Source organism: Somniosus microcephalus, chromosome 28 (assembly GCF_052327205.1).
Source record: "Somniosus microcephalus isolate GS21.2 chromosome 28, FLI_Smic_1.0, whole genome shotgun sequence".
Lineage (NCBI taxonomy): Eukaryota > Metazoa > Chordata > Chondrichthyes > Squaliformes > Somniosidae > Somniosus > Somniosus microcephalus.
In genome coordinates this window covers 45782193-45806450 of record NC_141014.1, presented here as the reverse complement: position 1 = coordinate 45806450, position 24258 = coordinate 45782193, and the positions used below count along the sequence as shown (strand labels likewise).

The 24258-nt window shown below is 48.0% G+C and overlaps 1 protein-coding gene and 1 long non-coding RNA gene across 2 annotated transcripts; both read left to right on the top strand.

The window, feature by feature from the left end:
- Window positions 1-6190: 6190 nt before the first annotated feature.
- Window positions 6191-8945, top strand: LOC147099730 (ferritin heavy chain B-like). The gene is made up of 4 exons (XM_085969355.1): window positions 6191-6377; window positions 7276-7422; window positions 8145-8270; window positions 8565-8945. The coding sequence occupies exons 1-4, from the start codon at window positions 6276-6278 to the stop codon at window positions 8715-8717; spliced, it is 528 nt and encodes a 175-aa protein (XP_085825481.1). The 5' UTR covers window positions 6191-6275; the 3' UTR covers window positions 8718-8945.
- A 2420-nt stretch (window positions 8946-11365) lies between these two features.
- Window positions 11366-23325, top strand: LOC147099729 (uncharacterized). The gene is made up of 3 exons (XR_015073904.1): window positions 11366-11613; window positions 19913-20010; window positions 23198-23325. It is a non-coding gene; the product is annotated as an uncharacterized LOC147099729 (long non-coding RNA).
- Window positions 23326-24258: the final 933 nt, after the last annotated feature.

Sequence of the window (24258 nt, the reverse complement as noted above, 5' to 3'; positions counted from 1 at the left end):
CCACAAGGGCAAAGAAAGCCGAGGAATGGACTTATATGTGCTACCTGAGGGAGGTCCACCACTACTGGGACGGGAGTGGATTAGGAAAATAAATATGGACTGGCATTCCTTAAAAGCACTAACGGTAGATTCCGGTAAAAAAGATGTCAAACCTAAACGATTGTCCAGAATATTGGACGATGCTAAAGAGGTGTTCCAACAGGGACTGGGAACACTGAGAGGAATTACGGCAAACATCAAGGTTGAAGAACATGCAAACCCGAAATTTTTCAAAGCCAGACCGGTACCTTATGCGATACGACCTGCTGTGGAAGCTGAGCTGGAAGGGCTAGAACGTTCAGGAGTACTGTCTAAGGTAGACTGGAGTGAGTGGGCTACGCCCATTGTTCCTGTCATGAAGCGTTCATCGAGCAACAAGCCGGGGGAACCGGGGAAGGTTCGCATCTGTGGAGATTTCAAGATCACTGTTAATCCGGTGCTTCACACGGTGCAGTATCCGCTTCCGCGGATTGAGGATATCTTCGCTTCGTTGTCTGGCGGGAAACACTTCACCAAGATAGACCTGGCGCAGGCGTATTTACAGATGGAAGTTGAGGAAGAGTCACGCCAGTATCTCACGATCAACACGCATAGAGGCTTGTACCGGTATAATAGACTGGTTTTTGGAGTGGCATCGGCTCCAGCAATTTGGCAGAGGGCCATGGAGCAGGTATTGCAGGGAATTCCAGGCACACAATGTTACCTGGATGATATTCTGATTACAGGAGATGATGACGAGGAACACCTTGCAAATTTGGAACTGGTGCTCACCAGATTGGAAGAATATGGACTTCGAGTTAATCGCCAGAAATGTGAGTTCTTTCAGAAGTGGATCTCGTACTGTGGTCATGTCATTGACCAGGAGGGGCTTCATAAGTCTCCTGACAAGATCAAAGCTGTTGTGAAGGCTCCCGCTCCAGATAATGTATCCCAGTTGAGGTCGTTCCTAGGGTTGATTAACTATTACCATAAGTTTCTGCCAAATTTATCCACGGTGCTGCACCCACTGAACGCTCTTTTGCAGAAGGGAGTACCATGGAAGTGGAGTGCGGACTGTAAGAGGGCCTTTCGCAAAAGCAAGGCATTGATCACCTCAGGAAGTGTTGGCTCACTTCAACCCAACGCTGCCTATTCGTTTGGCTTGTGATGCTTCTCCATATGGTATTGGGGCAGTACACTCCCACAAGTTGCCAAATGGCCTGGAGAGGCCAGTCGCGTTCGCATCCAGATCATTGACCTCTGCTGAGCGCAACTATGCTCAGATAGATAGGGAGGCTCTCAGCCTTGTGTGGGGAGTAAAGAAGTTTAATCATTACCTGCAAGGCCAAAAGTTTACGCTTCTGACAGACCACCAGCCGTTGGTATCCATTTTTAACCTTAAGGGTGTTTCGGTGATGACAGCACAGAGACTCCAGAGATGGTCCCTTTTCCTAGGGGCACATCAATATCAGATTGAATTCAAAGGAACGAAGCAGCATGGTAATGCTGATGGGCTGTCGCGCCTGCCACCTCCTACAGAGGAGGAGGTACCGACAGTTGACCCTGTTGAGTTATTTCACTCGACCATCGAATGTTTACCAGTCACCAATGCAAGTATTGAAAGAGAAACCAGGAACGACCCGACACTGTCCCGGGTCTACGAAGTGACAGTGAAGGGATGGCCAGCACATGGTGATCCACTGTTACCGGCATTCTCAGCAAGACGAGAACAGCTGTCCGTCTGTCAAGGAACATTGATGTATGGAACAAGGGTGATTATTCCTCCTAAGTTAAGAGAGAGAGTTCTAAAGGAACTGCATGAAGGTCATCTGGGGGGAGTCAAGATGAAAAGCCTTGCTAGGGCTTATGTGTGGTGGCCGGGTATCGACCAACAGATAGAGGATCTGACGAAAAGCTGCTCAGGGTGCCAAAAAGTGCAAAATGCACCTCCGATTGCACTGCTGCATCCATGGGAATGGCCTTCAACCCCATGGCAATGTGTACATATTGACTTTGCTGGTCCATTCATGGACTCCATGTTTTTAATTGCGGTGGACGCACATTCTAAATGGCCAGAAGTGATTAAGATGACTACCACTACCTCGGAAAAGACGATCGCGGTGCTAAGAACGATATTTGCAAGAAATGGATTGCCAGAACAAATGTTCAGACAACGGACCGCAGTTCGTGTCAGAAGAATTCCAGAAATTCATGAAGAATGGGGTGAAACATTATACCTCTGCCCCATATCATCCGGCTACAAACGTTCAAAAAAGCAATAAAGGCATGAGCGAAGATCAGATTCCACTACAACACAAGGTGGACAAATTCCTACTGGCATATCGAAACGCCACTCATGCAGTGACAAACCAAAGTCCTGCCATGATGTTCTATAACAGGAGGTTGCGGTCCAGGTTGGACTTATTAAAACCAAATGTGCGGAGGGACGTTGAAAACAAACGGTTCCAGCATATAAATAACAAGACCACTCGGAGTTTCGAAATAGGACAACCAGTGTTAGCCCGGGACTATAAAAACGAGAAATGACAATCTGGAACAATTCGGGCCAGACAAGGACCCCTGATGTACACGGTAGATATTGGTGAAAATGTAATACGGCGTCATGCTGACCAACTGGTAGAATCGAGAACAAGGGTCGAACCCAGGGTTACGGCAGAGACAACCGTGGAAGAAGTTAGTGAACCTGAAGCATCTACCTCCAGAAGTGAATGTACCTGATGAGGTCCAATCCATAAGAGACCAACTAGATGAGTCACCCCGGCAACGAGAATCAGAGACCCCTGAAAGGCGTTATCCAACTCGAATCAGGAGACCTCCTCAGAGACTGAATCTTTGAACTGTTTTGCATGAAGGTATGTATGTATGTGTGTGTGTATATATATATATAGTGTGTGTGTTAAATGGGGATATAACTGTTAAGCTAAAAAGGGAGGATTGTGGTGTATGTAACCTCTTCCACCTTAAGAGAACTACCTTAAGAGATGTACTACTTTCTCTTGGCTGCTGTATACTGTAATACCGGTGGTGACCACACCGGTATAAAGTGTTGTGTAGGGATTTGCTGGGCAGTTCAGCCCTGACCTCCGAATAGTAAAGACCTGTTAAAAGTTATTCTTGTTGTCTGTGTCCAGTGATTGATCCTAAGCATAACTGGGACACACAGACTCAACAGGTTCCTTTATCAGAAATGACATCGCAGCAATGCTGATATGTGGTTGGAGGGCCTCCTCTGTTCAAATTCTGTCCTAGTGACCAGTGTGAGACTGGGTCAAAACATCCTGAGAATTCCACTGAGCAATGAGACTGGTGTGAAATACACGTGTTCATGTGATTGGTGAGAATGACTCTTGAATTTGAGGATGTACTAAAGCCAGATGATGCTCGGACAAATCTCCATTAATTCCTCCCATACTTACCTTGTTGCTGTCTTGCTCTTTTTCATGTTGATCCTCAGGGCATCCCAAAACACTTCCTGACCAGAATTTAGGGAAACACCAATACATTTAATTTGCATAATCATTTCTTGGGCCCCCCTGTTCCATTCGCTTCTTTCCTCTTGACTAGCCAAAGAGCAAGAGATCAGTCACTGAAACTAGGTTATTAAACATAGGATGTATCACATAGTCCGTTCACCCCACAGGGACAATAACTGCACAACTCGCACTACTGTTTGTGACTCTCGTGCAAGGTTATCCAGCCTTTGAAGTTTTTTGTGTGTGGGATTCTAATGGGGGAATATAAAAACCAAATGTGGCAAGAGCGGGATAGGTTGGGCTGAAGTGGCAAAATGGCATTTAATGTGGGACATTAAGGAAGAGGAATAAATACAAGAATGGCTTGCATTTATATGATGCCTTTCATGAGCTTAGGATGTCCCAAAGTGCTTTATAGCCAATGAAGCATTTTGAAGTGTAATCAGAGTTGTAAGCAAGATATAAGAAATAGAAGCTGGTCATTCAGCCCTTTGAACCTGCTCTGTTATTCAATAAGATCATGGCTGATCTACCTTAACTCCACTATCCCCATATCTCAATTCCCTTTGTTCTCAAAAATCTAATGATCTCAGTCTTGAATGTACTCAATGACTCAGCCTCCACACCTCTCTGGGGTAGAGGATTCACAAGTGAAGAAATTTCTCCCCTCTGTCCTAAAGTATTTAAATTAAAGTATTCAAGATCCCTGAGGGAACAGATGAATTGATCCCCAATAATATGTTGTCACACATTCCAGGGCACTGGTTCAAGCTTAGCAGTGAAAATCTGCAAAGGCAATTTAACTGCTTTCCACTGAAGATGGTCAACATCTGCTATAGACTGCCCAGGGAGGCAGTGGAAGCTGTGTAGGAAAATTTAAGGGAGAGCTGGATCGATGTTTGAGGCACTGGGGATTAGTTTGTGGGACCGGCTAGATGGACTGTGGAGTCTCTTCCAGACAAGTTCGTTCCTAATAGTCAGACTCGCTTTCCATTCACCTGGCTCACTGTTGATTGGTTTGAAGACTCACTACAGACTCTCTAATAAGTTGGGATGCAAGCCTTTGCTAGACTTGACTATTCCAACGCACTCCTGGCTGGCCTCCCACATTTACCCTCTGTAACCTTGAGGTCATCGAAAACTCTGCTGCCCGTGTCCTAACTCGCACCAAGTCCCGTTCACCCATCACCCCTGTGCTCGCTGACCTACATTGGCTCCCGGTTAAGCAACGCCTCGATTTTAAAATTCTCATTCTGGTTTTCAAATCCCTCCATGGCCTCATCCCTCCCTAACTCTGTAACCTCCTCCAGCCCCACGACCCTCCGAGATATCTGCGCTCCTCTAATTCTGGCCTCTTGAGCATCCCCGATTTCAATCGCTCCACCATTGGCGGTCGTGCCTTCAGCCGCCTGGGCCCTAAGCTCTGGAATTCCCTCCCTAAACCGCACTGCCTCGCCGCCTCTCTCGTCCTTTAAGACGTTCCTTAAAACCTACCTCTTTGGCCAAGCTTTTGCTCACCTGCCTTAATTTATCCTTATGTGGCTCGATGTCAAATTTTGTCTGATAACGCTCGTATGAAACACCTTGAGACATTTTACTACGTTAAAGGCGCTATATACATACAAGTTGTTGTTGCATCAAACCTACAGCCAACTGCAAATAACCAACTGATTGATCCTTCCAGAATTATGAGCAACCAGTAAATTGCTGCAGCAGTCCTGTGCAATAAGCTTTTAAGCAGGTTCACGGACTGCCAGGCCGCCTGCCTTTTCTGCGGCCTAGAGGAGTCCGTTTTCCGCGTTTACGTTGAATGTGAGAGGTTGCAGCCCCTCTTTCACTAATTTGAAGGGTCTGCGCCTCGATTTTTGGCCGCACTTCAGTCCCACGTTCCTGATCTGCGGCCACCCGGTGCGGAGGGGAGCGGGCGGGTCGGAGGACCTGCACCCGGGGACTGCTCCTGGGCCTGGCCAAAGTGGCCATGAACAGGTCCAGGCAGCGGGCGGTCGAGGGGGGTCGCTCGGCCTGATTGCCTGCCTCTCTTCCACGGCTATGTTCGCGCCTGGGTGGCCCTGGAGATGGAGCACGCGGTGTCTGCCGGCACGCTCGAGGCCTTCCGCGATCGGTGGACGCCACGGGGACTGGAGTGCATCATCACCCCGGCCAATGTAATTTTAATTTAATTTGTTAAGGTGCCTTTAAAGTTTTATTAATTTACAGTCAATTTTGTTTAATCACCCCAATAAAAAAAGAGTACACTCGTATGAAGCACCTTGGGACATTTTACTACGTTAAAGGCGCTATATAAATACAAGTTGTTGTTGTTGCATCAAACCTACAGCCAACTGCAAATAACCAACTGATTGAACCTTCCAGAATTATGAGCAACCAGTAAATTGCAAATTTCTGTGATTCAGGATATTTTAACCCTTACTGACATAGTTGAAGAAAAGTCATTCAGCAGTAATGGCATCGTCAGTCAATGGTCATCCAATGGTGGCCACCCTTCAACATTTTGATTGGCTCTGGGTGGCATCTCCAATCCTCTCTTTTTGATTGGCGCTCTGAGTGAGGAAAAGATCTGATTGGTTACTGGGAACTGTCACTCATCAACTGGGCAGCTACTTCCTGTATTAAAGGGCAAGGTGTGGGGGGTGGAGGGAGATGGTACTGTTCCCCAACAGTATAAATACAGCAGCTGGGGACAGAGGGTTTGACTCAGGATTTTGCTGTTTGATTGCTTTGCTGTGTAACATAATAATCAAGATGGCCTCCCAAGTGCGTCAGAACTATCACAAGGACTGTGAGGATGCTGTCAACAAGCAGATCAACATGGAGCTCTATTCCTCCTATGTTTATCTCTCCATGGTGAGTTTCAGATTTTTCTTTCTCAATACAGTGACTTCTGAGTTCAAAGCTATTAATGGAGCCAATAACTTGGAAACAGTTCTCTCTAAGTTGGTGTTGCCTTGGGTTGAAGGCAACAATGATGCAAGATGCTGGGCTTTCTCCTAATCCTTGCAGGAGCCACTTCCAGTCAAAGGGCTCTGGACTTCAAACAAAAGTCTTATTTTAATTCCCTGTACATTGAATGCACAAGTTACTAAAAACTGTGTGTACTCGAATGTCACGTGCCTAATAAAATACCCGAAAGGGAGGGGGGGGGGGGGGAAATGATTATTGCAGTGAAGGGATAATTGAGTACATTTGACTAACTGGCCCGAAGTGGTTGGTAAGAAGTGCCTGAAATAGTTCTTCAGATTATGGTGTTTGTTCACTGTTAAACCCAACCTCCTGTACTAATGAAGCAGGGGGAATCCAGAACCTGGAGTACTGTGTTATAGTTTCTTGTTATACTGGGTAGGGAGGGAGGACAAAAGTTTGGCTTGCTAATTAAACTAAACCTAATTCAACTTGTGACCACTTCAATGTGCACCAGTCATCTGAGCAAATAAAGTTGAGTTAATAACTGAAGCCGTCTATTCTCCTCCAGTTTATACCTGAAGATAACGTGTTTTGTACAAATTGAGCAAACTAAGCCCCTCCTCCACCAGCTCCCCACAAAGAGGATCATAAAACGAACCAGGACAAAATCTGTCCTGTGATGTCAGCTTGTTTCCCAACATGAGATGGGTTACCGGGAGCTGTGTCCATTTACTGATTGAACTAATCTGGTTCTTGATGGCCCACGGCCATTCAAGACCAACTGAGTTGGCTTTAGATCTGGTGTGACTCCCGTTGCCAATGGTGACTTTTCTTCCTACAGTCCTTCTATTTCGACCGGGATGACGTTGCTCTCTATCATTTCTCCGGCTTCTTCAAGAAATGGTCGCAGGAGGGACGTGAGCACGCGGAGGGACTGATGAAATTCCAGAATCAGCGCGGGGCTCGTGTTGTCCTGAAGGACATCAAGGTTGGAGAATCGAGTGTCTGCTTATTTTCTCTTCACCCGGGATATTTTTTGATTAATTTGAGAAAATGACTTAGTTCCCACTCTTGCAGTGGATATGAGTCCCTGGTAGTTGACTCTGTGCATAATTAGCGGGTGTGGAAGGAAAGTGCTCGCTTATACACTAGAGTTTGACCTGGCAACGTAGAAGAGGGCATGTTCAGGTATAGATATCACATAAGGAACTTTTAGGACAGATGGCCAAAAGCTTGGGCAAAGAGGTAGGTATTGAGGAATGTCTTAAAAGAGGAGAGTGGTTTGGGAGGGAATTCCAGAGCTTAGGGTCTCGGCAGCTGAAGGCATGGCCGCCAATGGCGGAGCGATTTTTAAAATCGGGGATGCACACGAGGCCAGAATTGGAGGAGTGCAGAGATCTCAAAGGCTTGTAGGGCTGGAGGAGGAGGCTACAGAGATAGGGAGGGGGCGAGCCATGGAGGGATTTGAAAGCAAGGATGAGAATTTTAAAAGCGAGGTGTTGCCGGATTGGGAGCTAATGTAGCTCAGCGAGCACGGGGGGTGGGGGTGGTGATGGGCGAATGGGACTTGTTGCGAGTCTTGGGACTTGCACTCGCTTAATTCTGTGCACACCTGCACTGGGCTTTCCTCCATATTAAGACAGTGAGGGAAATGTAATAGTAAATTGAAGTGCTTATCAAACAACATTAAGACCAAAAATTCCTTTCCAGAAACCAGAGCAGGATGAGTGGAGCAATGGTCTGGAGGCGATGCAGAGAGCTCTGCAGATGGAGAAGGATGTCAACCAGAGTCTGCTGGATCTGCACAAACTCGCCACTGAGAGCACTGACCCTCATGTAAGTTTTTGATTCTCTGTTGGAGGGAGGAGGGCAATTGGTTAAACTTTCCTCTCAACTTTCACGAGTGCAGTCCTTCCACTAACCTGCTCTGTGCAATTGGGCTTTCTGCTCTGCTACACAGTGATGACTTGAACATCCTGCCTGCAAGGTTGAACCAGAAGGTTGTTGCGATTATTTTTGAGCCATCACTATGAAATCTGTTGTACTGTGTGTTCACTGTGAAACAGTGAGATGTACCCAAGGACTTGGATATTCTGGCCTCACCTCTCTGGCTCTTTTTTTTTTATCCAGTTGTGTGACTTCCTGAAGACCCACTACTTGGATGAGCAAGTGAAGATGATCAAGAAGCTTGGAGATCACATCACCAACTTGAAGAGGCTGGGAGCCCCTGAGAATGGCATGGGAGAGTACCTGTTCGACAAGCACACCTTGGAGAGGAGCTAATGCCAAATTCTGCCACTTGACTTGTCCCAAAGTTGAACCTCTACTGGGTTAATGAGACTAGTATGTCTGACATAACTGGCAATATATTGGTTTAATGCTCTATGACGTGATGGACTGAATTTGTGGTCTATTAAATAACTATTTGATTATGACATTCTGGCTGTTACCTTTTTTTTTAAAAAAAACTACAATCCAAGTAAATCTAAAATTGGGCCATTATATTTCACCTGACAGCAGCCTTGTCCCATAGAATTACATTTCCATACAGGGAACAATTAGTGAGGAAAAAATTTGGGCCTATGAGAGGCCCAGCTTTCCAGTGACCTCTTCCAATGTATTAATTTGGGCGGTAGAGTGGAGTATTGGAAAACCCTGTTGGTTAAAGTTATGGCTCTCTGGAAAATCAACATCTAGAACTATACCACTGCTGGGAAAGTTCTCCTTGTGTAGAATTAATATTTGTTTACTGACTAGAAACCATTGCCATGTTATGGGACAAGAGGTTGGTGCCTGTGTGCCTGCCTGCCTGTGTGTGCGCATCTCTGCATATGTGTGTGTGTGTGTGTCTCTCTGTCCATGTTAGCTAAAATCTCCTTAAACTAATCTTGGCTCCTTCCTCCTTTCCCTCTGTGCAACAGCAGTGGGTGCCTCATCTAAAACCTATTGCTTCTCCAGTTAGTAGCCAGGGCAAGACTCCGTTTGCAAGACCTTGACTATAATTTTGTAGAAAGTAAAATATTCGAAACAAAATCCACTTCGTAGCAAGATGGTGTGTGCCAAATACATATCTGCTAAACCAATGGCAAACTGGTCAGCATGCCAACTGTTCCGGCAAACACACATTTCAAAACTCCTCCTGTAAGACCAGAAATTCTCTAATAAAATCCTATGAATAAAAATAATAAATAAAATCCTATGTACCATCATGCATGGCTTGTTGCTTCAATAGCTAGTATTGAAACTCTTTTCTAAACAAGTAGTTTTAAAAACATTTCCAATGTAATGGTAGCTTGTGACTGCACATTTAACAGCCCATGTACTGTGTTCACTGGCACCTTGACATGGGGGACACCTGACCGCAGTAACTTGTTTTGAAGCTCCCAGTTCTGAAACTGCTCCACTGCTAACTGTATGGACCAAAAGGTCACTGGTTTGATTTCTGGCCTGGGCTAAGCTTTATTAGATGTATGATGATCCCAGAATTCAGCGGTTATAACTATCAGGAAAGACTGAACAGGCTGGGGCTCCTTTATGTAGAATTTTCTTGACATGCGAAGGCTGGGGGGTGGCCTGATAGAGGACTTTAGGCTTATGAAAAGGTTTGATAGGGTAGACGTAGAGAAGATGTTTCCACTGGTGGGGAGAGACCAGAACGAGTGGCCATAAATACAAGATAGTCACTAATAAATCCACTGGGGAATCCAGGAGAACCTTCTTTACCCACAGAGTGGTGAGAACGTGGAACAACATGGAGTTGGAACTCGTTATCGTGGCGTGGTGGCGGCGAGTAGCATTGATACATTTAAGGGGAAGCTACATAAATGCATGGAGGAGAAAGGAATAGAAGGATATGCTGATGGGGTGAGATGAGGAGGGGTGGGAGGAGGCTGGTGTGGAGCATAAACACCGGCACGGACTAGTTGGGCCGAATGGCCTGTTTCTGTGCTGTAAATTCTATGTAATTCAAACACATGTAATTGGTTGTAGTGTCTTTGGGCCAGGGAAGGGACAATCGCTCAGGCTTCCTGCGCCAGATTACTCTCCACTGCCCCCTGCTGTAAAGTATCTGTGTGGGTACAGGGCGGGGTGTGGTTGCATTGCCCCTCCTGCGTGCACGCGCCCACCCCGCTATCAGATAGCCTGCCTCCAACTCTCCATCTAGCTGCACGCGTGAAGAATCATTTCTTGTGTGAGGTCCCAGAGGTTGACTAGTCCTCCTGCAACTGTACCTCAACAAGAGGGAGTGTCTTGGAGGGGAAGGGGGGGAAACATTTAAACTGACTGGCTTGCTGCCCATGAATAGAAAAGGGCTTCCATTTCTATAGCGCCTTTCACCACCTGAGGATGTCCCAAAGCGCTTTACAGCCAATGAAGTACTTTTGAAGTGTAGTCACTGTTGTAATGTAGGAAACGCAGCAGTCAATTTGCGCACAGCAAGCTCCCACAAACAGCAATGAGATAAATGACCAGATAATCTGTTTTTAGTGACATTGGTTGAGGAATAAATATTGGCCAGGACACCGGGGAGAACTCCCCTGCTCTTCTTTGTTCAGTTCACCTGAGAGGGCAGTCAGGGCCTCGGTTTAACATCTCATCTGAAAGACGGCACCTCCAACAGTGCAGCACTCCCTCAGCACTGTGTTGGCCTGGATTTTTGTGCTCAACTCTCATGGAATGGGGACTTGAAACTCACAACCTTCTGACTCTAGAGGTAAGAGAGAGTGCTGCCCACTGAGCCACGGCTGACACTAAAGCAAGAACTCCAGCCTAGCAATAAACTTCAAAAGGGTAACTGCTTGTAGCTTAGCCCAGTCCTCAGATGGTTAAAGAGGACGCATGCCACGGCCGGCCCTCACTGGACATCTGCAGCAAGTTAAATAAGCTTCACGTTAGCCCTGCCCGAGCCTGTCACGTTATCTCTCCTGCCCGACGGGTGACCTCCGCCCTTGCTGCCGTCATTTGACAAAAAAATTATCTTCCACTCCTCAGCTTCAAGGGAAGTGGAGAGAGAGAGGGAGAGAGAGAGGGAGAGAGAGAGAGAGTCGGCCATTCAGAGGATCATCGCTATGTCAGACAGTAAAGACCAGGAGAGCGTGCGCGCAGCGGAGAAAGACAAGGCCGCGGCTGCACCAGCTGAGGCCGCCTGCGCAGAGCTGAAAACCGCCATGGTGAAATGGTGAGCTGGTCGATTAGCATTAAGACAAATTCCTGTCTGATTTTAATGTTACGAGGCAGCTGCTATCTCTAGAAACTTTACGGTAAATGTATGGGGTTATTTTTTTTTAAATCACCGAATGCGTCACAGATCTGAGGTTTTGAACCTATGCATTGCAGAATTGTTTCACGGTTAAATACATTGTCCAATTCTCGCAGCAGAAACGATCCTGCGTCGTCGGCCTGTCAGCTTGTATCTAATCGACTCCGAATTAACCATTTGCGTGGAATTCCGGCTCCGCCATCCCGTTATTCCAATTAGGGTTATTGTCACTTCCCACCTCTCCCCAACACAGGAGGAGGGGAGTCTCTTCCAACACTGACAAATATTGCAGAACCCGAGGTAGGAAGCACACAGTGTCCACAGTGAGAGTCAGCACAAAACCAACATCGCCCCTGGTTATCCTCGATCCTGGGAATGAAACCTGGCGAACAGGCCTCGAGATCTGCAAGAAAGAAGCACCAGGACTTGTAATCATGGGGCTTGTTGGCGGCCGTGCCTTCAGCTGCCTGGGCCCCAAGTTCTGGAATTCCCTCCCTAAACCTCTCCGCCTCTCTCTCTCCTCCTTTAAGACGCTCCTTACAACCTACCTCTTTGACCAAGCTTTTGGTCACCTGTCCTAATATCTCCTTATGTGGCTCGGTGTCAATTTTTGTCTGATGACGCTCCTGTGAAGTGCCGCGGGATGTTTTACTACATTGAAGGTACTATATAAATACAAGTTGTTGTTGGTGTATTGGATGAGGAATTAGGAAAGTCCCCAAGACACACCATGGCCAATCTCTGCTCCACTCACTCCTCATCAGCTAGGCCCACAGCTTACTTTGATACATTTATTAGCTATAGATTGAAGAGCACTTCTCTAAAGTAAGTTACTTTTTAAATTCAAGTACAAGTCACTTAAACAGGACCCAGGTGAAGCAGGGCATCCATTTTAGGTCAGTCCAGAGAAGATTCGCGAGGCTAAGCATTGAGTTAGGAGGAGAGCGTTGGAAAATTCAGCCTTGAAAGAAGGATGAACGAGCGAGGACCTCGTAGAGGTATGGATGATATTAAGTGATATAGAGAAGGCAATTACAATGGGCAAGAGAAGGGGACAAACTAGTAATAAGGGAAGTGCAGGACTGATGGCAGGAGACACAATCTCAATTAATACCTAGAATCATAGAATGGTTACAGCACAGAAGGAGGCCATTCAGCCCGTCGAGCCCGTGCCAGCTCTCTGCAAGAGCACTTCAGCTAGTCCCACTCCCCCGCCCCTTCCCCGGAGCCCTGCAAATTTGTTTCCTTCAGGTACTTATCCAATTCCCTTTTGAAAGCCACGATTGAATCTGCCCCCACCACCCTTTCAGGCAGCGCATTCCAGATCCTCACCACTCGCTGCGTAAAAAAGTTTTTCCTCATGTCGCCTTTGGTTCTTCTGCCAATCACCTTAAATCTGTGTCCTCTGGTTCTCGACCCTTCCGCCAATGGGAACAGTTTCTCTCTCTCTACTCTGTCTAGACCCCTCATGATTGTGAATACCTCGATCAAATCTCCTCTCAACCTTCTCTGCTGTAAGGAGAACAACCCCAGCTTCTCCAGTCTATCCACGTAACTGAAGTCCCTCATCCCTGGAACCATTCTCGTAAATCTTTTCTGCACCCTCTCTAAGGCCTTCACATCCTTCCTAAAGTGCGGTGCCCAGAATTGGACACAATACTCCAGTTGAGGTTGGACTGGAGTTTCTTAAAATTGAGTCATTTTTCAATAAGTAAGGGAAAATATTGATCAATCAGGCGGTAGTTAAATGGGGGGCGGTGGGCGGGGGGGCACGGGGGGCGGGGGGGGCGGGTGGCGGGGGGGGCGGGGGGCGAGGGGCGGGGGGCGGGGGGGCGGGGGGGGCGGGGGGGTTAAAGAAGTATGAGCTAGATGGGCTGAATGGCCTTTCTCGTCTGTACTTATCTTGGGTAATAAAGAACTGATTTCCTTTGATGTATTTCTATGAACCAATCGGCTGCTTTAATGAGTCGCTAGATTAGGCGGGACTAACAACCCCCTTGGCCGTTAGCTAGGTGCTTTGTCAGCAAACTCCCTTCATTAACCCCTCCGACAGAGTGAGGAAGCCACTTGGTGCAGACAATGTTCTTTAACAAGTGCTTAATTGTTCCCATTAAGGTAGGACGTGAAGAGTTTAAACTCATTAGTAGGTGGAGGTCCTGTTGGAAGCCTGTGCAGAGAGAGCAAGAGAGAAGGAATTTGCATTTATATAGCCCCTTTCACGTCCTCAGGATGGTCAAAAATAGTCGACAGCCAATTACTTTTGAAGTGTAGTAATCGCTGTTGTTTTGTAGGGATACGCGGCAGCCAATTTGCGCACAGCAAGCTGACACACACACACACACACACACACACACACACACACACACACACACACACACACACAGCAGTGAGATGCACGACCAGTTAAATATGTCTTTGGTGGTGTTTGTTATGGATGGAAAGTTAGCCGGGACGCCGCGCCTGTTCGTCTTCAAATAGGGGTCACAATGGGGTCTGGTACGTCCACCTAAGAAGGCAGGCAGGACCGTCAGCTTGACGTCTCGTCTGGATGACAGCACCTCCGACAATGCAGCGTTCCCTCGGTACCGCATCGGATTCGGTAGGTCCTCGAGCCCTGGGCGTAAACCCACAACCTCCTGAATCGGAAGCATAGACATAGAAAACATAGAAGATAGGAGCAGGAGTAGACCATTCGGCCCCTCGAGCCTGCTCCACCATTTAATGAGATCATGGCTGATCATCCAAATTCAGTACCCTGTCCCTGCTTTCTCCCCATATCCCTTGATTCCTTTAGCCTTAAGAAATATATCTAACTCCTTCTTGAATATATTTAATGAATTGGCCTCAACTGCCTTCTGTGGTAGAGAATTCCACAGGTTCGCCACTCTCTATGTGAAGAAATTCCTCCTCATCTCTGTCCTAAATGGCTTACCCCTTATCTTTAGACTGTGACCCCTGGTTCTGGACTCCCCGACCATCGGGAACATCCTTCCTGCATCTAGTCTGTCTAGTCCTGTCTAGGAGGCAGGAGTGCTACCAACTGTGTTGCAGATGCCTTACCTTTCCAATCATCAAGTAGGCCATACAGACCAGAAGGTCCCAGGTTTGATTCCCAAACTATACTGGAGCTAGCTGCTCTTAGGGAGATAGCAAAATACTGCGGATGCTGGAAATCCGAAATAACAACAGAAAATGCTGGAAAAACTCAGCAGGCCAGGCAACATCCGCGGAGAGAGAAACAGAGTTAACGTTTCAGGTCGAATTAGCTGGGATTCCCCACTGGCTCCTGCCAAAACTGTTGCGTGCATTGGATTTATTTTTAATGGTCTTCCTTGGCGGTGGTGCCTTCCACAGCCAAATAGTCTACGGACACTCGCTGCCTAAGCTCATGTGGAACTGGGCATTTGAGGCGAGGTAGTGGATGGCTACCAGCGTGGCACCTCCAGTCTGGAGATTTTGAGGGGGGGTGGGGGGGTGAAGATACTGAAAAAAAAATGATTCCAGCATCTAAGCAGAGATCCTGCGCTCAGGATTAACGAGTGTCAAGAAAACCAACCTCCCCTGCACCGGTGCTGCTGGCGTGCGAGTCTTCTGACTGCCTGGTATTGTTTTAACCTCAAGCTCTGTTCCATCTAATTCGAGCTGACGGTGACTTTGCCTGTTTATCTGACGAGACCAACCCCAGGGCAAGGTTTGAGGGCCGACGTCACGGCGATGGGTAATTTAAACTGTCGGGCGACCAGCATCAAACTCGCTGACTCAGCGCCTGTCAGCTCATGAAACCAGGGAAGAATTTCCGGGCATTTCACGGCTGGGTGCCACTGTGTTTCCCATTGTCCTCGTGTAATGAAGTCTGACTGATCATTAGTGCTGGGTTTCTGGGTACGACCCACCCAGATAAATCCACAAAACACTTTTGGACACGTTCCCTGTGTGTGTGAGATTCGCGAGGGCTTCTTCATTCTTGCGCGCAAGTGTCAGCCATGTCTCAGTGGGTAGCACTCTTATCACCTCTGAGTCAGAAGGTTGTGGGTTCAAGTCCCACTCCAGCGACTTGAGCACAAAATCTAGGCTGACACTCGCAGTGCAGTGTTGAGGGAATGCTGCACTGTCGGAGGTGCCGTCTTTCAGATGAGGCATTAAACTGAGGCCCCGTCTGCCCTCTCAGGCAGACGTAAAAGATCCCATGTCACTATTTCGAAGAAGAGCAGGGGAGTTATCCCCGGCGTCCTGGGGCCAATATTTATCCCTCAACCAACATAACAAAAACAGATGATCCGGTCATTATCACATTGCTGTTTGTGGGAGCTTGCTGTGCGCAAATTGACTGCTGCGTTTCCCACATTACAACAGAGACTACACTTCAAAAAGTACTTCATTGGCTGTAAAGCGCTTTGAGATGTCGAGTGGTCGGGAAAGGCGCTATGTAAATGCAAGTCTTTCTTTTTAAGTGTTTAACAACAACAACAACTTGTATTTATATAGCACCTTTAACGTAATAAAACATCCCAAGGCGCTTCACAGGAGTATTTTAAGACAAAAAATCTGACACTGAGCCGCCCAAGGATAAATTAGGGCAGGTGACCAAAAGCTTGGTCAAAGGGGTCGGTTTTAAGGAGCGTCTTAAAGGGGGAAAGGGAGGTAGCGAGGTGGAGAGGTTTAGGCAGGGAATTCCAGAGCGTAGGGCCCAGGCAACAGAAGGCACGGCCACCAATGGTGACTGGGAACAGCACAGCTTCTCATTTTGGAACAAATTCTGTGTCTATCAAGATGAGGACCATTAATGCTGGGGAATCGAATGCTTTCTGTTTGAGGTGCCTGGTCTAGCAAGGTTTAGATTCAGAGTATAGCTCCCTCTGCACTAGAGTTGTCCAATAGAAATTGCTGACTAGCCACAGCTGTGACCCATTTTAACCACGCGCTCCAATTTTAGTAGAAGACGCCTCCCACACACACTCACATAATACCTCCTCGTAGGGACTGCTCCTGGGCCTGGCCAAAGTGGCCATTAATAGGTCCAGGCAGCGGGCGGTCGAGGGGGGGGGTCGTCCGGCCCGACTGCCGGCCTCTCTTCCGCGGCTATGTTCGCGCCCGGGTGGCCCTGGAGATGGAGCACGCGGTGTCCGCCGGCAAGCTCGAGGCCTCCCGCGACCAGTGGGTGCCGTGGGGACTGGAGTGCATCGTCACCCCGGCCAACACAATTTTAATTTGATTTGTTGGGCTTTATTTAAAGTTTTACTGATTTACAGTCAATTTGTTTAATCAAAAAGGTAAAAAAAAAGCTGATTTGTGCAATCAAAAGAAGCACACTCACATAATAGGGGGAAATGCACTTCACCTGTGTATAGTCACTGAACAAACATCTACCGCCATTCAGTAACCAAGGACGTAAAGCAACACACAGCGATCAAAGCACACTCGCACACTTTGCTTTTCATCACTTTACCAATAGAAAGGGCACAACGTCGGAACGGCAGGAGACCATTCAGCCCCTCGAGCCTCTTCCACCATTTAATGAGAGCAAGGCTGATCTGCGACCTCAACTCCATTTTCCCCCCTTTGCTCCGTATCCCCTTGATACCCTCACCCGACAAAAATCTGTCGATCTCAGTCTTGAAAATTTCAATTGACCCCCGGCATCCACAGCCTTTTCAGGGGGGTGGTTGCGGCGGGGGGAGAGTTCCCGATTTCCACCACCCTTTGTGTGAAGAAGTGCTTCCCGACATCACCCCTGAACGGCCTGGCTCTGATTTTAAGATCGTGCCCCCTTGCTCTGGACTCCCCCCCACCACCAGAGGAAATGTTCAACGACAGTGTCTATTGCTCAGGTTTTATTTACTAATTAGAAATTAGTCTGGATTACCAATTGGCCACTTGTGGCTAGTCGTTCATGTCTTGGACAACACTGCTCCACACTGCCCCAACAAATGCCCTCCGTGCCTCTGCACTCTGCACGGAGGGGTTTCCTGTACGGGCTGCTCTTGCACACTTTCCACTTTGCCATCTTCATCTGCTGTCCAGACACGCCTTGGCGTGCCATCGTGCCGTCCCGAGGAGGCGGAGATCCCCAATGGGGGGCTCTCTACGCAGAAGTCCTCCCTTTGTCTATTGGGGACTTCAGGTTATAGTCCAACAGCTTTATTTGAAATCACAGCTGTGATTATCTCTCTGCCGAGGTGTGATAAATGGCAGTTGGAAAGATTACCTGTAAACATCTGACATGATTCTCTGACTATATAAGCTGTGTCTTTATGCATTTCTCCACTTCACCTGACGAAGGAGCAGCGCTCCGAAAGCTTGTGATTTCAAATAAAGCTGTTGGACTATAACCTGGTGTTGTGTGACTTCTTACATTTGTCCACCCCAGTCCAACTCCGGCATCTCCACACTATTGGGGACTTGGCCTGGAGGGTGTTGCACGGGGCAGTCCCGTGCAATGTGGTTTTAAGTCGGTTCACGGACTCCCAGGCCGCCTGTCTTTTTTGCGGCCTGGAGGAGTCCGTGTTCCATGTGTATATAGAATGTGAGAGGTTGCAGCCCCTGTTCCACTATCTGAAAGGGCTGCTCCTCGATTTTTGGCTGCACTTCAGTCCCACGCTCCTGATCTTCGGTCACCCGGTGCGGAGGGGAGCGGGCAGGTCGGAGGACCTCCTCGTAGGGACTGCTCCTGGGCCTGGCCAAAGTGGCCATCAACTGGGTCCAGGCAGCGGGCGGTCGAGGGGGGCCGTTCGGCCCGACTGCCTGCCTCTCTTCCGCGGCCACGTTCACACCCGGGCGGCCCTGGAGTCGGAGCATGCAGTGTCCGCCGGCATGCTCGAGGCCTTCCGCGACCGGTGGGCGCCGCGGGGACTGGAGTGCATCATCACCCCCGACAACCAAATTTCAATTTAATTTATTAAGATTCCTTTAATGTTTTTGTTAAGTTACAGTTTATTGTTTGCATAAAGGAGTACACCGCCCTAACAGTGTCCTTCAGCCCTAACCTCAGCAGTGCACTCCCACCCCAGCTGCACTAATAATGTAGCATTTCCCGTACCAACCCTCCTGATTACAAGTGTCTTTTTGGGTCAGTTTTGTGCCACGATGTCTAGAACTGCTCGAGCTAAATTTCGTGTAGCACCCTTACAGATGGTAGACGATCACCCCATCGGATTGGCTGCACCAGGACCCAGGCCCCAGAAGTAAGAGGTCACCTACTTCCCCCAGAGTATATAACATTTTCTTTTAATAATTACGGAAATGATTGACCCTCTATATTTCCTTACTCCCATCTCACTTTTTCATCCCCTCAACCCCCTTATCTCCTACCTTTCTACCCAGCTCTCTTGTAGTTGTGCATCTTGTCCCCACTGGGACTGTGGAGGCAGAGAAAGAAAGACTTGCATTTCTATAGCGTCTTTCACAACCTCAGGCTGTCCCAAAACGCTTTACAGCCAATGAAGTACTTTTTGAAGTGTAGTCACTGTTGTAATGTAGGAAACGCAGCAGCCAATTTGCGCACAGCAAGCTCCCACAAACAGCAATGTGATAATGACAGATAATCTGTTTTTTTAGTGATGTTGATTGAGGGATAAATATTGACACCGGGGAGAACTCCCCTGCTCTTCATCAAAATAGTGCCATGGGATCTTTTACATCCACCTGAAAGGGCAGACGGGGCCTCTGTTTAACGTCTCATCCAAAAGATGGCACCTCCGATAGTGCAGCACTCCCTCAGTACTGCCCCTCCGACAGTGCGGCACTCCCTCAGTACTGTCCCTCCGACAGTGCGGCGCTTCCTCAGTACTGCCCCTCCGACAGTGCGGCGCTCCCTCAGTACTGCTCCTCCGACAGTGCGGCGCTCCCTCAGTACTGCCCCTCCGACAGTGCGGCGCTCCCTCAGTACTGCCCCTCCGGCGCTCCCTCAGTACTGCCCCTCCGACAGTGCGGCGCTCCCTCAGTACTGCCCCTCCGTCAGTGCGGCGCTCCCTCAAAACTGCCCCTCCGACAGTGCAGCACCCTCAGTACTGCACTGGGAGTGCCAGCCTATATTTTTGCGCTCAAATCTCTGGAGTGGGACTTGAACCCATAACCTTCTGACTCAGAGCGAAAGCGCTGCCCACTGAGCCACTGGCCGACACTCCAGTGCAGGACTGAGGGTGTTTGGGGTTTAGACATATTTCCCGTACATTGTCGATCTGCCTTTAACTTCGGTGATTTATTTTCAAATCATTTCTAGTATCGCAGATAAAGGTGAAGAAAACTGCAAAGAAGCAACTCAAGCCTACAAGAGCTGCATGAAAACCTTAGGATTTAATGTTTAACAACAGCTGACTGGTGAGCGTCTGTTATATGATCAGTTTGGTGTCGCTGTTTTTGTGGTACTTATCCATTGGGCCACATGAACCGCCTTCGTGGCTTTTCTGCTGCAGTGCTCCCTCAGCCAGCCAGGAGAGGGCACCAGTCTGGGAGCTGGATTTTCCCATTCGCCCCATTGTGGTGACGTAAATCCCAGGGAGCAAATGACACATGTCGTGTCTGCTTTGTGCACGGTCTAGTCTCCCAACTGGGGTTGATGGACATGAATTAAGATGCCGCCTGTGTGTATCGAACTCTTGATCCTTCCTGCTCCTGTGCTCACCAGGGCCATCAACACTGGGCAAATCCTAGGGCCAAGTCTCAAGCCAGTCTATAAATTAAAAAATCTTGCGGCCCATGGCGGAACAGGCTCGAGGGGCCGAATGGCCTACTGCTCATCCTAAGTTCCTAACAGGTGTCCATTTCCAGTCCCCAACCCTTACTTTCCAGTTATCAGGATTGTCAAGGAATGGGTTAACATTTCCCACTCAATTTTGCTATGTCAACTTTCGGGATGCAGTTGCAGGGTTTGGCCAGTAAGGGGCAGGGTTGCCAACTCTGATTGGACAAATTCCTGGAGGTTTTATCACATGACCTCCGGCCTTCAACAGCCTCACCCAGTAGAACAGCCTTCCCCCTCCCCCGATCTCCAATATTTTTAGAATGAATAAATGAAAGTGTTCAAAGGAATTGAAAAAAATAATTAATGCCTCTATGATTTTTCTCCTGGGTTGCCGTGTCCGTGAGATTAATCTTCAATTCCTGGCCACGCCGGGGCAACCAATGCTCCCTTTAAGCTGTGCAACTGCGCAGCGCTCGGCACCTCCCGCGCAGCCAGCTCACCGACTATTAAATAGGAAAAACTATACATGCAGCCCCTTAAAAGGACCGCGCACCCAAAAAAAGAATTAAAGGGAACATTGTTAGCAACCTGAATTCTTGATCGGTGCTGAGTTTGCTGGTCTGCATCACGCTGATTACCCAGAACACTCTGACTGTGGTTTAATCCAATTTTGCTGCCACATTATTGCTGACGGTAGTGCTTTGAGTCACTGATTGCCCCTTCTCCCCTCCTCCACGTTATCACTGGGGCAATTGACTCCTGGTCGCCACAGCAAGAAATGCTTTGTAGCCAATCTTCCTACCCCTCTCTCTCACTGGGCCAGGATACAGGAGAAAGCTTGACCAGGCTCCTTCGGCAGCACCTCCCAAACCCGCCACCTCTTCCACCTAGAAGGACAAGGGGCAGCAGGCGCATGGGAACACCACCACCTCCAAGTTCCCCTCCAAGTCACACACACCATCCTGACTTGGAAATATATCGGCCGTTCCTTCATCGTCGCTGGGTCAAAATCCTGGAACTCCCTCCCTAACAGCACTGTGGGAGTACCTTCACCACACGGACTGCAGCGGTTCAAGAAGGCGGCTCACCACCACCTTCTCAAGGGGCGACTAGGGATGGGCAATAAATGCCGGCCTTGCCAGCGACACCCACATTCTAGGAATGAACAAAAAAAACTAATAAGTATTCCTTCTCCCACCTCTAGCCTCCAAACTCTCTCACTTTCCCATTAATTTTTTTGTCTCTCTCTCTTATATAACCTGTACTATTCTGACCAATGCTTCTGTGCATTTCCCTTTCCCACCCCAACCTGAAAAGTGCACCCTCTAGTGTATCAGAGCGGCATTTTTCCATTTCCGACACCAACCCTTCCCAGATCTGTCCGAGTGACATTGTCAATTATCACAGAATGACGCCGCACAGAGGGAGGCCATTCGGCCCATCGTGCCTGTGCCGGCTTTTTGAAAAAGAGCTATCCAATTCATCCCACTCTCCCTGATCCTGTCTGGCTGCATCACTACCTGGTATGGCAACTGCACCGCCACAGACCGCAAGGCTCTACAGATGGTGGTGAAAGCTGCACAACATACTATAGGAATTAAACTACCTGCTGTGCAGGATATCTACCCCGAGAGGTGCCGGGGGAAGGCCCTGAGAATCATCAAAGATGTGAGCCACCCCAGCCACAACCTCTTCACCCTGCTCCCGTCCGGTAAGAGATGCCGAAGTATACGGTCTCGTACCAGCAGGTTTTGAAACAGCTTCTGCCCCCAGGCCATAAAACTCATGAATGAATAATTGATTATTATTTATTACTGTTGTCTTATTTATTATTACTGTATTTCTATTAGTATTTATCATTGCTATGCCATATTTATTCCAATGTTGGGAGGACTCGTAAAAATCAACATTTCATTGTGCAGTACACATGTCTGCTGCATATATGACAAATAAAAATTGAATTGAATTGAATTGAATTTATCTTTGCCCCCCATAACCCTGCAATTCCCCCCCCCCCCCCACCCACCTTCAGGTCTATATTCAATTCCCTTTTGAAAGTTAATACTGAATCTGCTTCCACCGCACACTCAGTTTATGCCACATTGAGAGCAATTTTGTTCTGTAGGCCATGCCCACCAAAAAAATAATGGATCGTGACTGTTCAAACTCAGTTCACATCGGCCCCTTAGAGCCAACAGAGAAAACTTTCACCCCTTTGACTGGATTTGAACTTGGGTACTCGAGCTGGACGGCTAGTATCTGTCCCATTGCCTCAACCAGTTTCCCTCCTCTTATGTCTAAGTCGGATACGCACTGTTCAATTAGCCTGGGATGGCAGGACTGTCGTATGAGGAGAAATTGGGTTGACTAGGTCTGTATTCACTAGAGTTTAGAAGAATGAGAGGGGATCTCATTGAAACGTATAAAATCCTGACAGGGCTAGACAGACTGGATGCAGGGAGGATGTTTCCCCTGGCTGGGGGGGGGGTCTAGAACAAGGGGTCACAGTCTCAGGATACGGGGTAGGACATTTAGGACTGAGATGAGGAGAAATTTCTTCGCCCAGAGGGTGGTGAACCTGTGGAATTCTCTACCACAGAAGGCTGTGGAGGCCAAGTCATTGAATATATTTAAAAAGGAGATAGATAGATTTCTAGACACAAAAGGCATCAAGGGGTATGGGGAGAGAGCGGGAATATGGTATTGAGATAGAGGATCAGCCATGATCATATTGAATGGCAGAGCAGGTTCGAAGGGCCGACTCCTGCTCCTATTTTTCTATGTTTCTATGTTGCTATGTAACACGTCTCTCTCTTTTTGCAGGTAACCATCTCTGGGATGCCCATTTCCTCACCGCTCCTTCTTCCAGAACTCCTCATTTCCTTTCCATACCTCCCCCTCCCTAACAAACCTTCTGCCCGGTGAATAAACCGCAGCGGAATAGTCGCATCGAGATGTCTCGTTCTGATTTTTTTGTGGCGGCACGTGTTGTATAAAGGACCGTGGGATATCCAGCTTATCTCACGCCCGTGAAGGATCGATCCCATCTCACACTTGTGACTTACAGCAGCCTTTCATCGGAGGGACACTAGGACCAGGCATGCAATGTTCCATTATATGATGCACTTCCAAAACAAGGCACATGATGTTGACCCTTGACAATAGCGCAAGCAGAGTTTTAAAAACTTTCACCACGGTTAGTGATAGATTTATATAGAGCCATGTCACATCTCTTAAATGTTCCCATTAATTACTTTACAGTAGTTATTTAGGCAAACAGTTAAGCACTGAAATAATCAACCAGTTAATCTGTTTGTGGTTGTGTTAGTTGGAAATACTGGTCGAGTAACCTGGTCGTCTTCCATTAGTGCCACGGGATTTTTACATCCACCTAAACTTGGTTTGGGGTCTCCTCCCTCAGTGGCATGTTTGCTCAGTTTGTGTACTCGAGTCAGAGCCGAGAGGGCTACCGCCTCCGCCAAGCTCACACCCAGGCAGTGACAATTCTCACCGCTATTTATTGGAAATTTCCCTCCACAGTTCTTCGCTGCGGGAGATGAAGCCAATTCCTGTTCTGCGAGAAGCCTATTTTTGGCAATTTCTAAAATGTTCAGAATGAATTACTTTTAGGTGCAGTGACTGTAGCACCCTCATCTGCATCAACCTCCATTATATCCCCACCTCCAACCCAATGCTTACTGCCCTCCACTCTTCCGACCCCACCTCCCTAGGTATTTCCCACTCCACTTTTAGTGGCAGAGCCTTGAGGTATCTCAACCCCACACGCTGGAACATTTATCTTCCCTCCAAAGGCCTCCTACTTCTTCAACCACACTTTTGGTCACCCCCTCCTCCTCTTACATACGAATTAGGAGCAGGAGTCG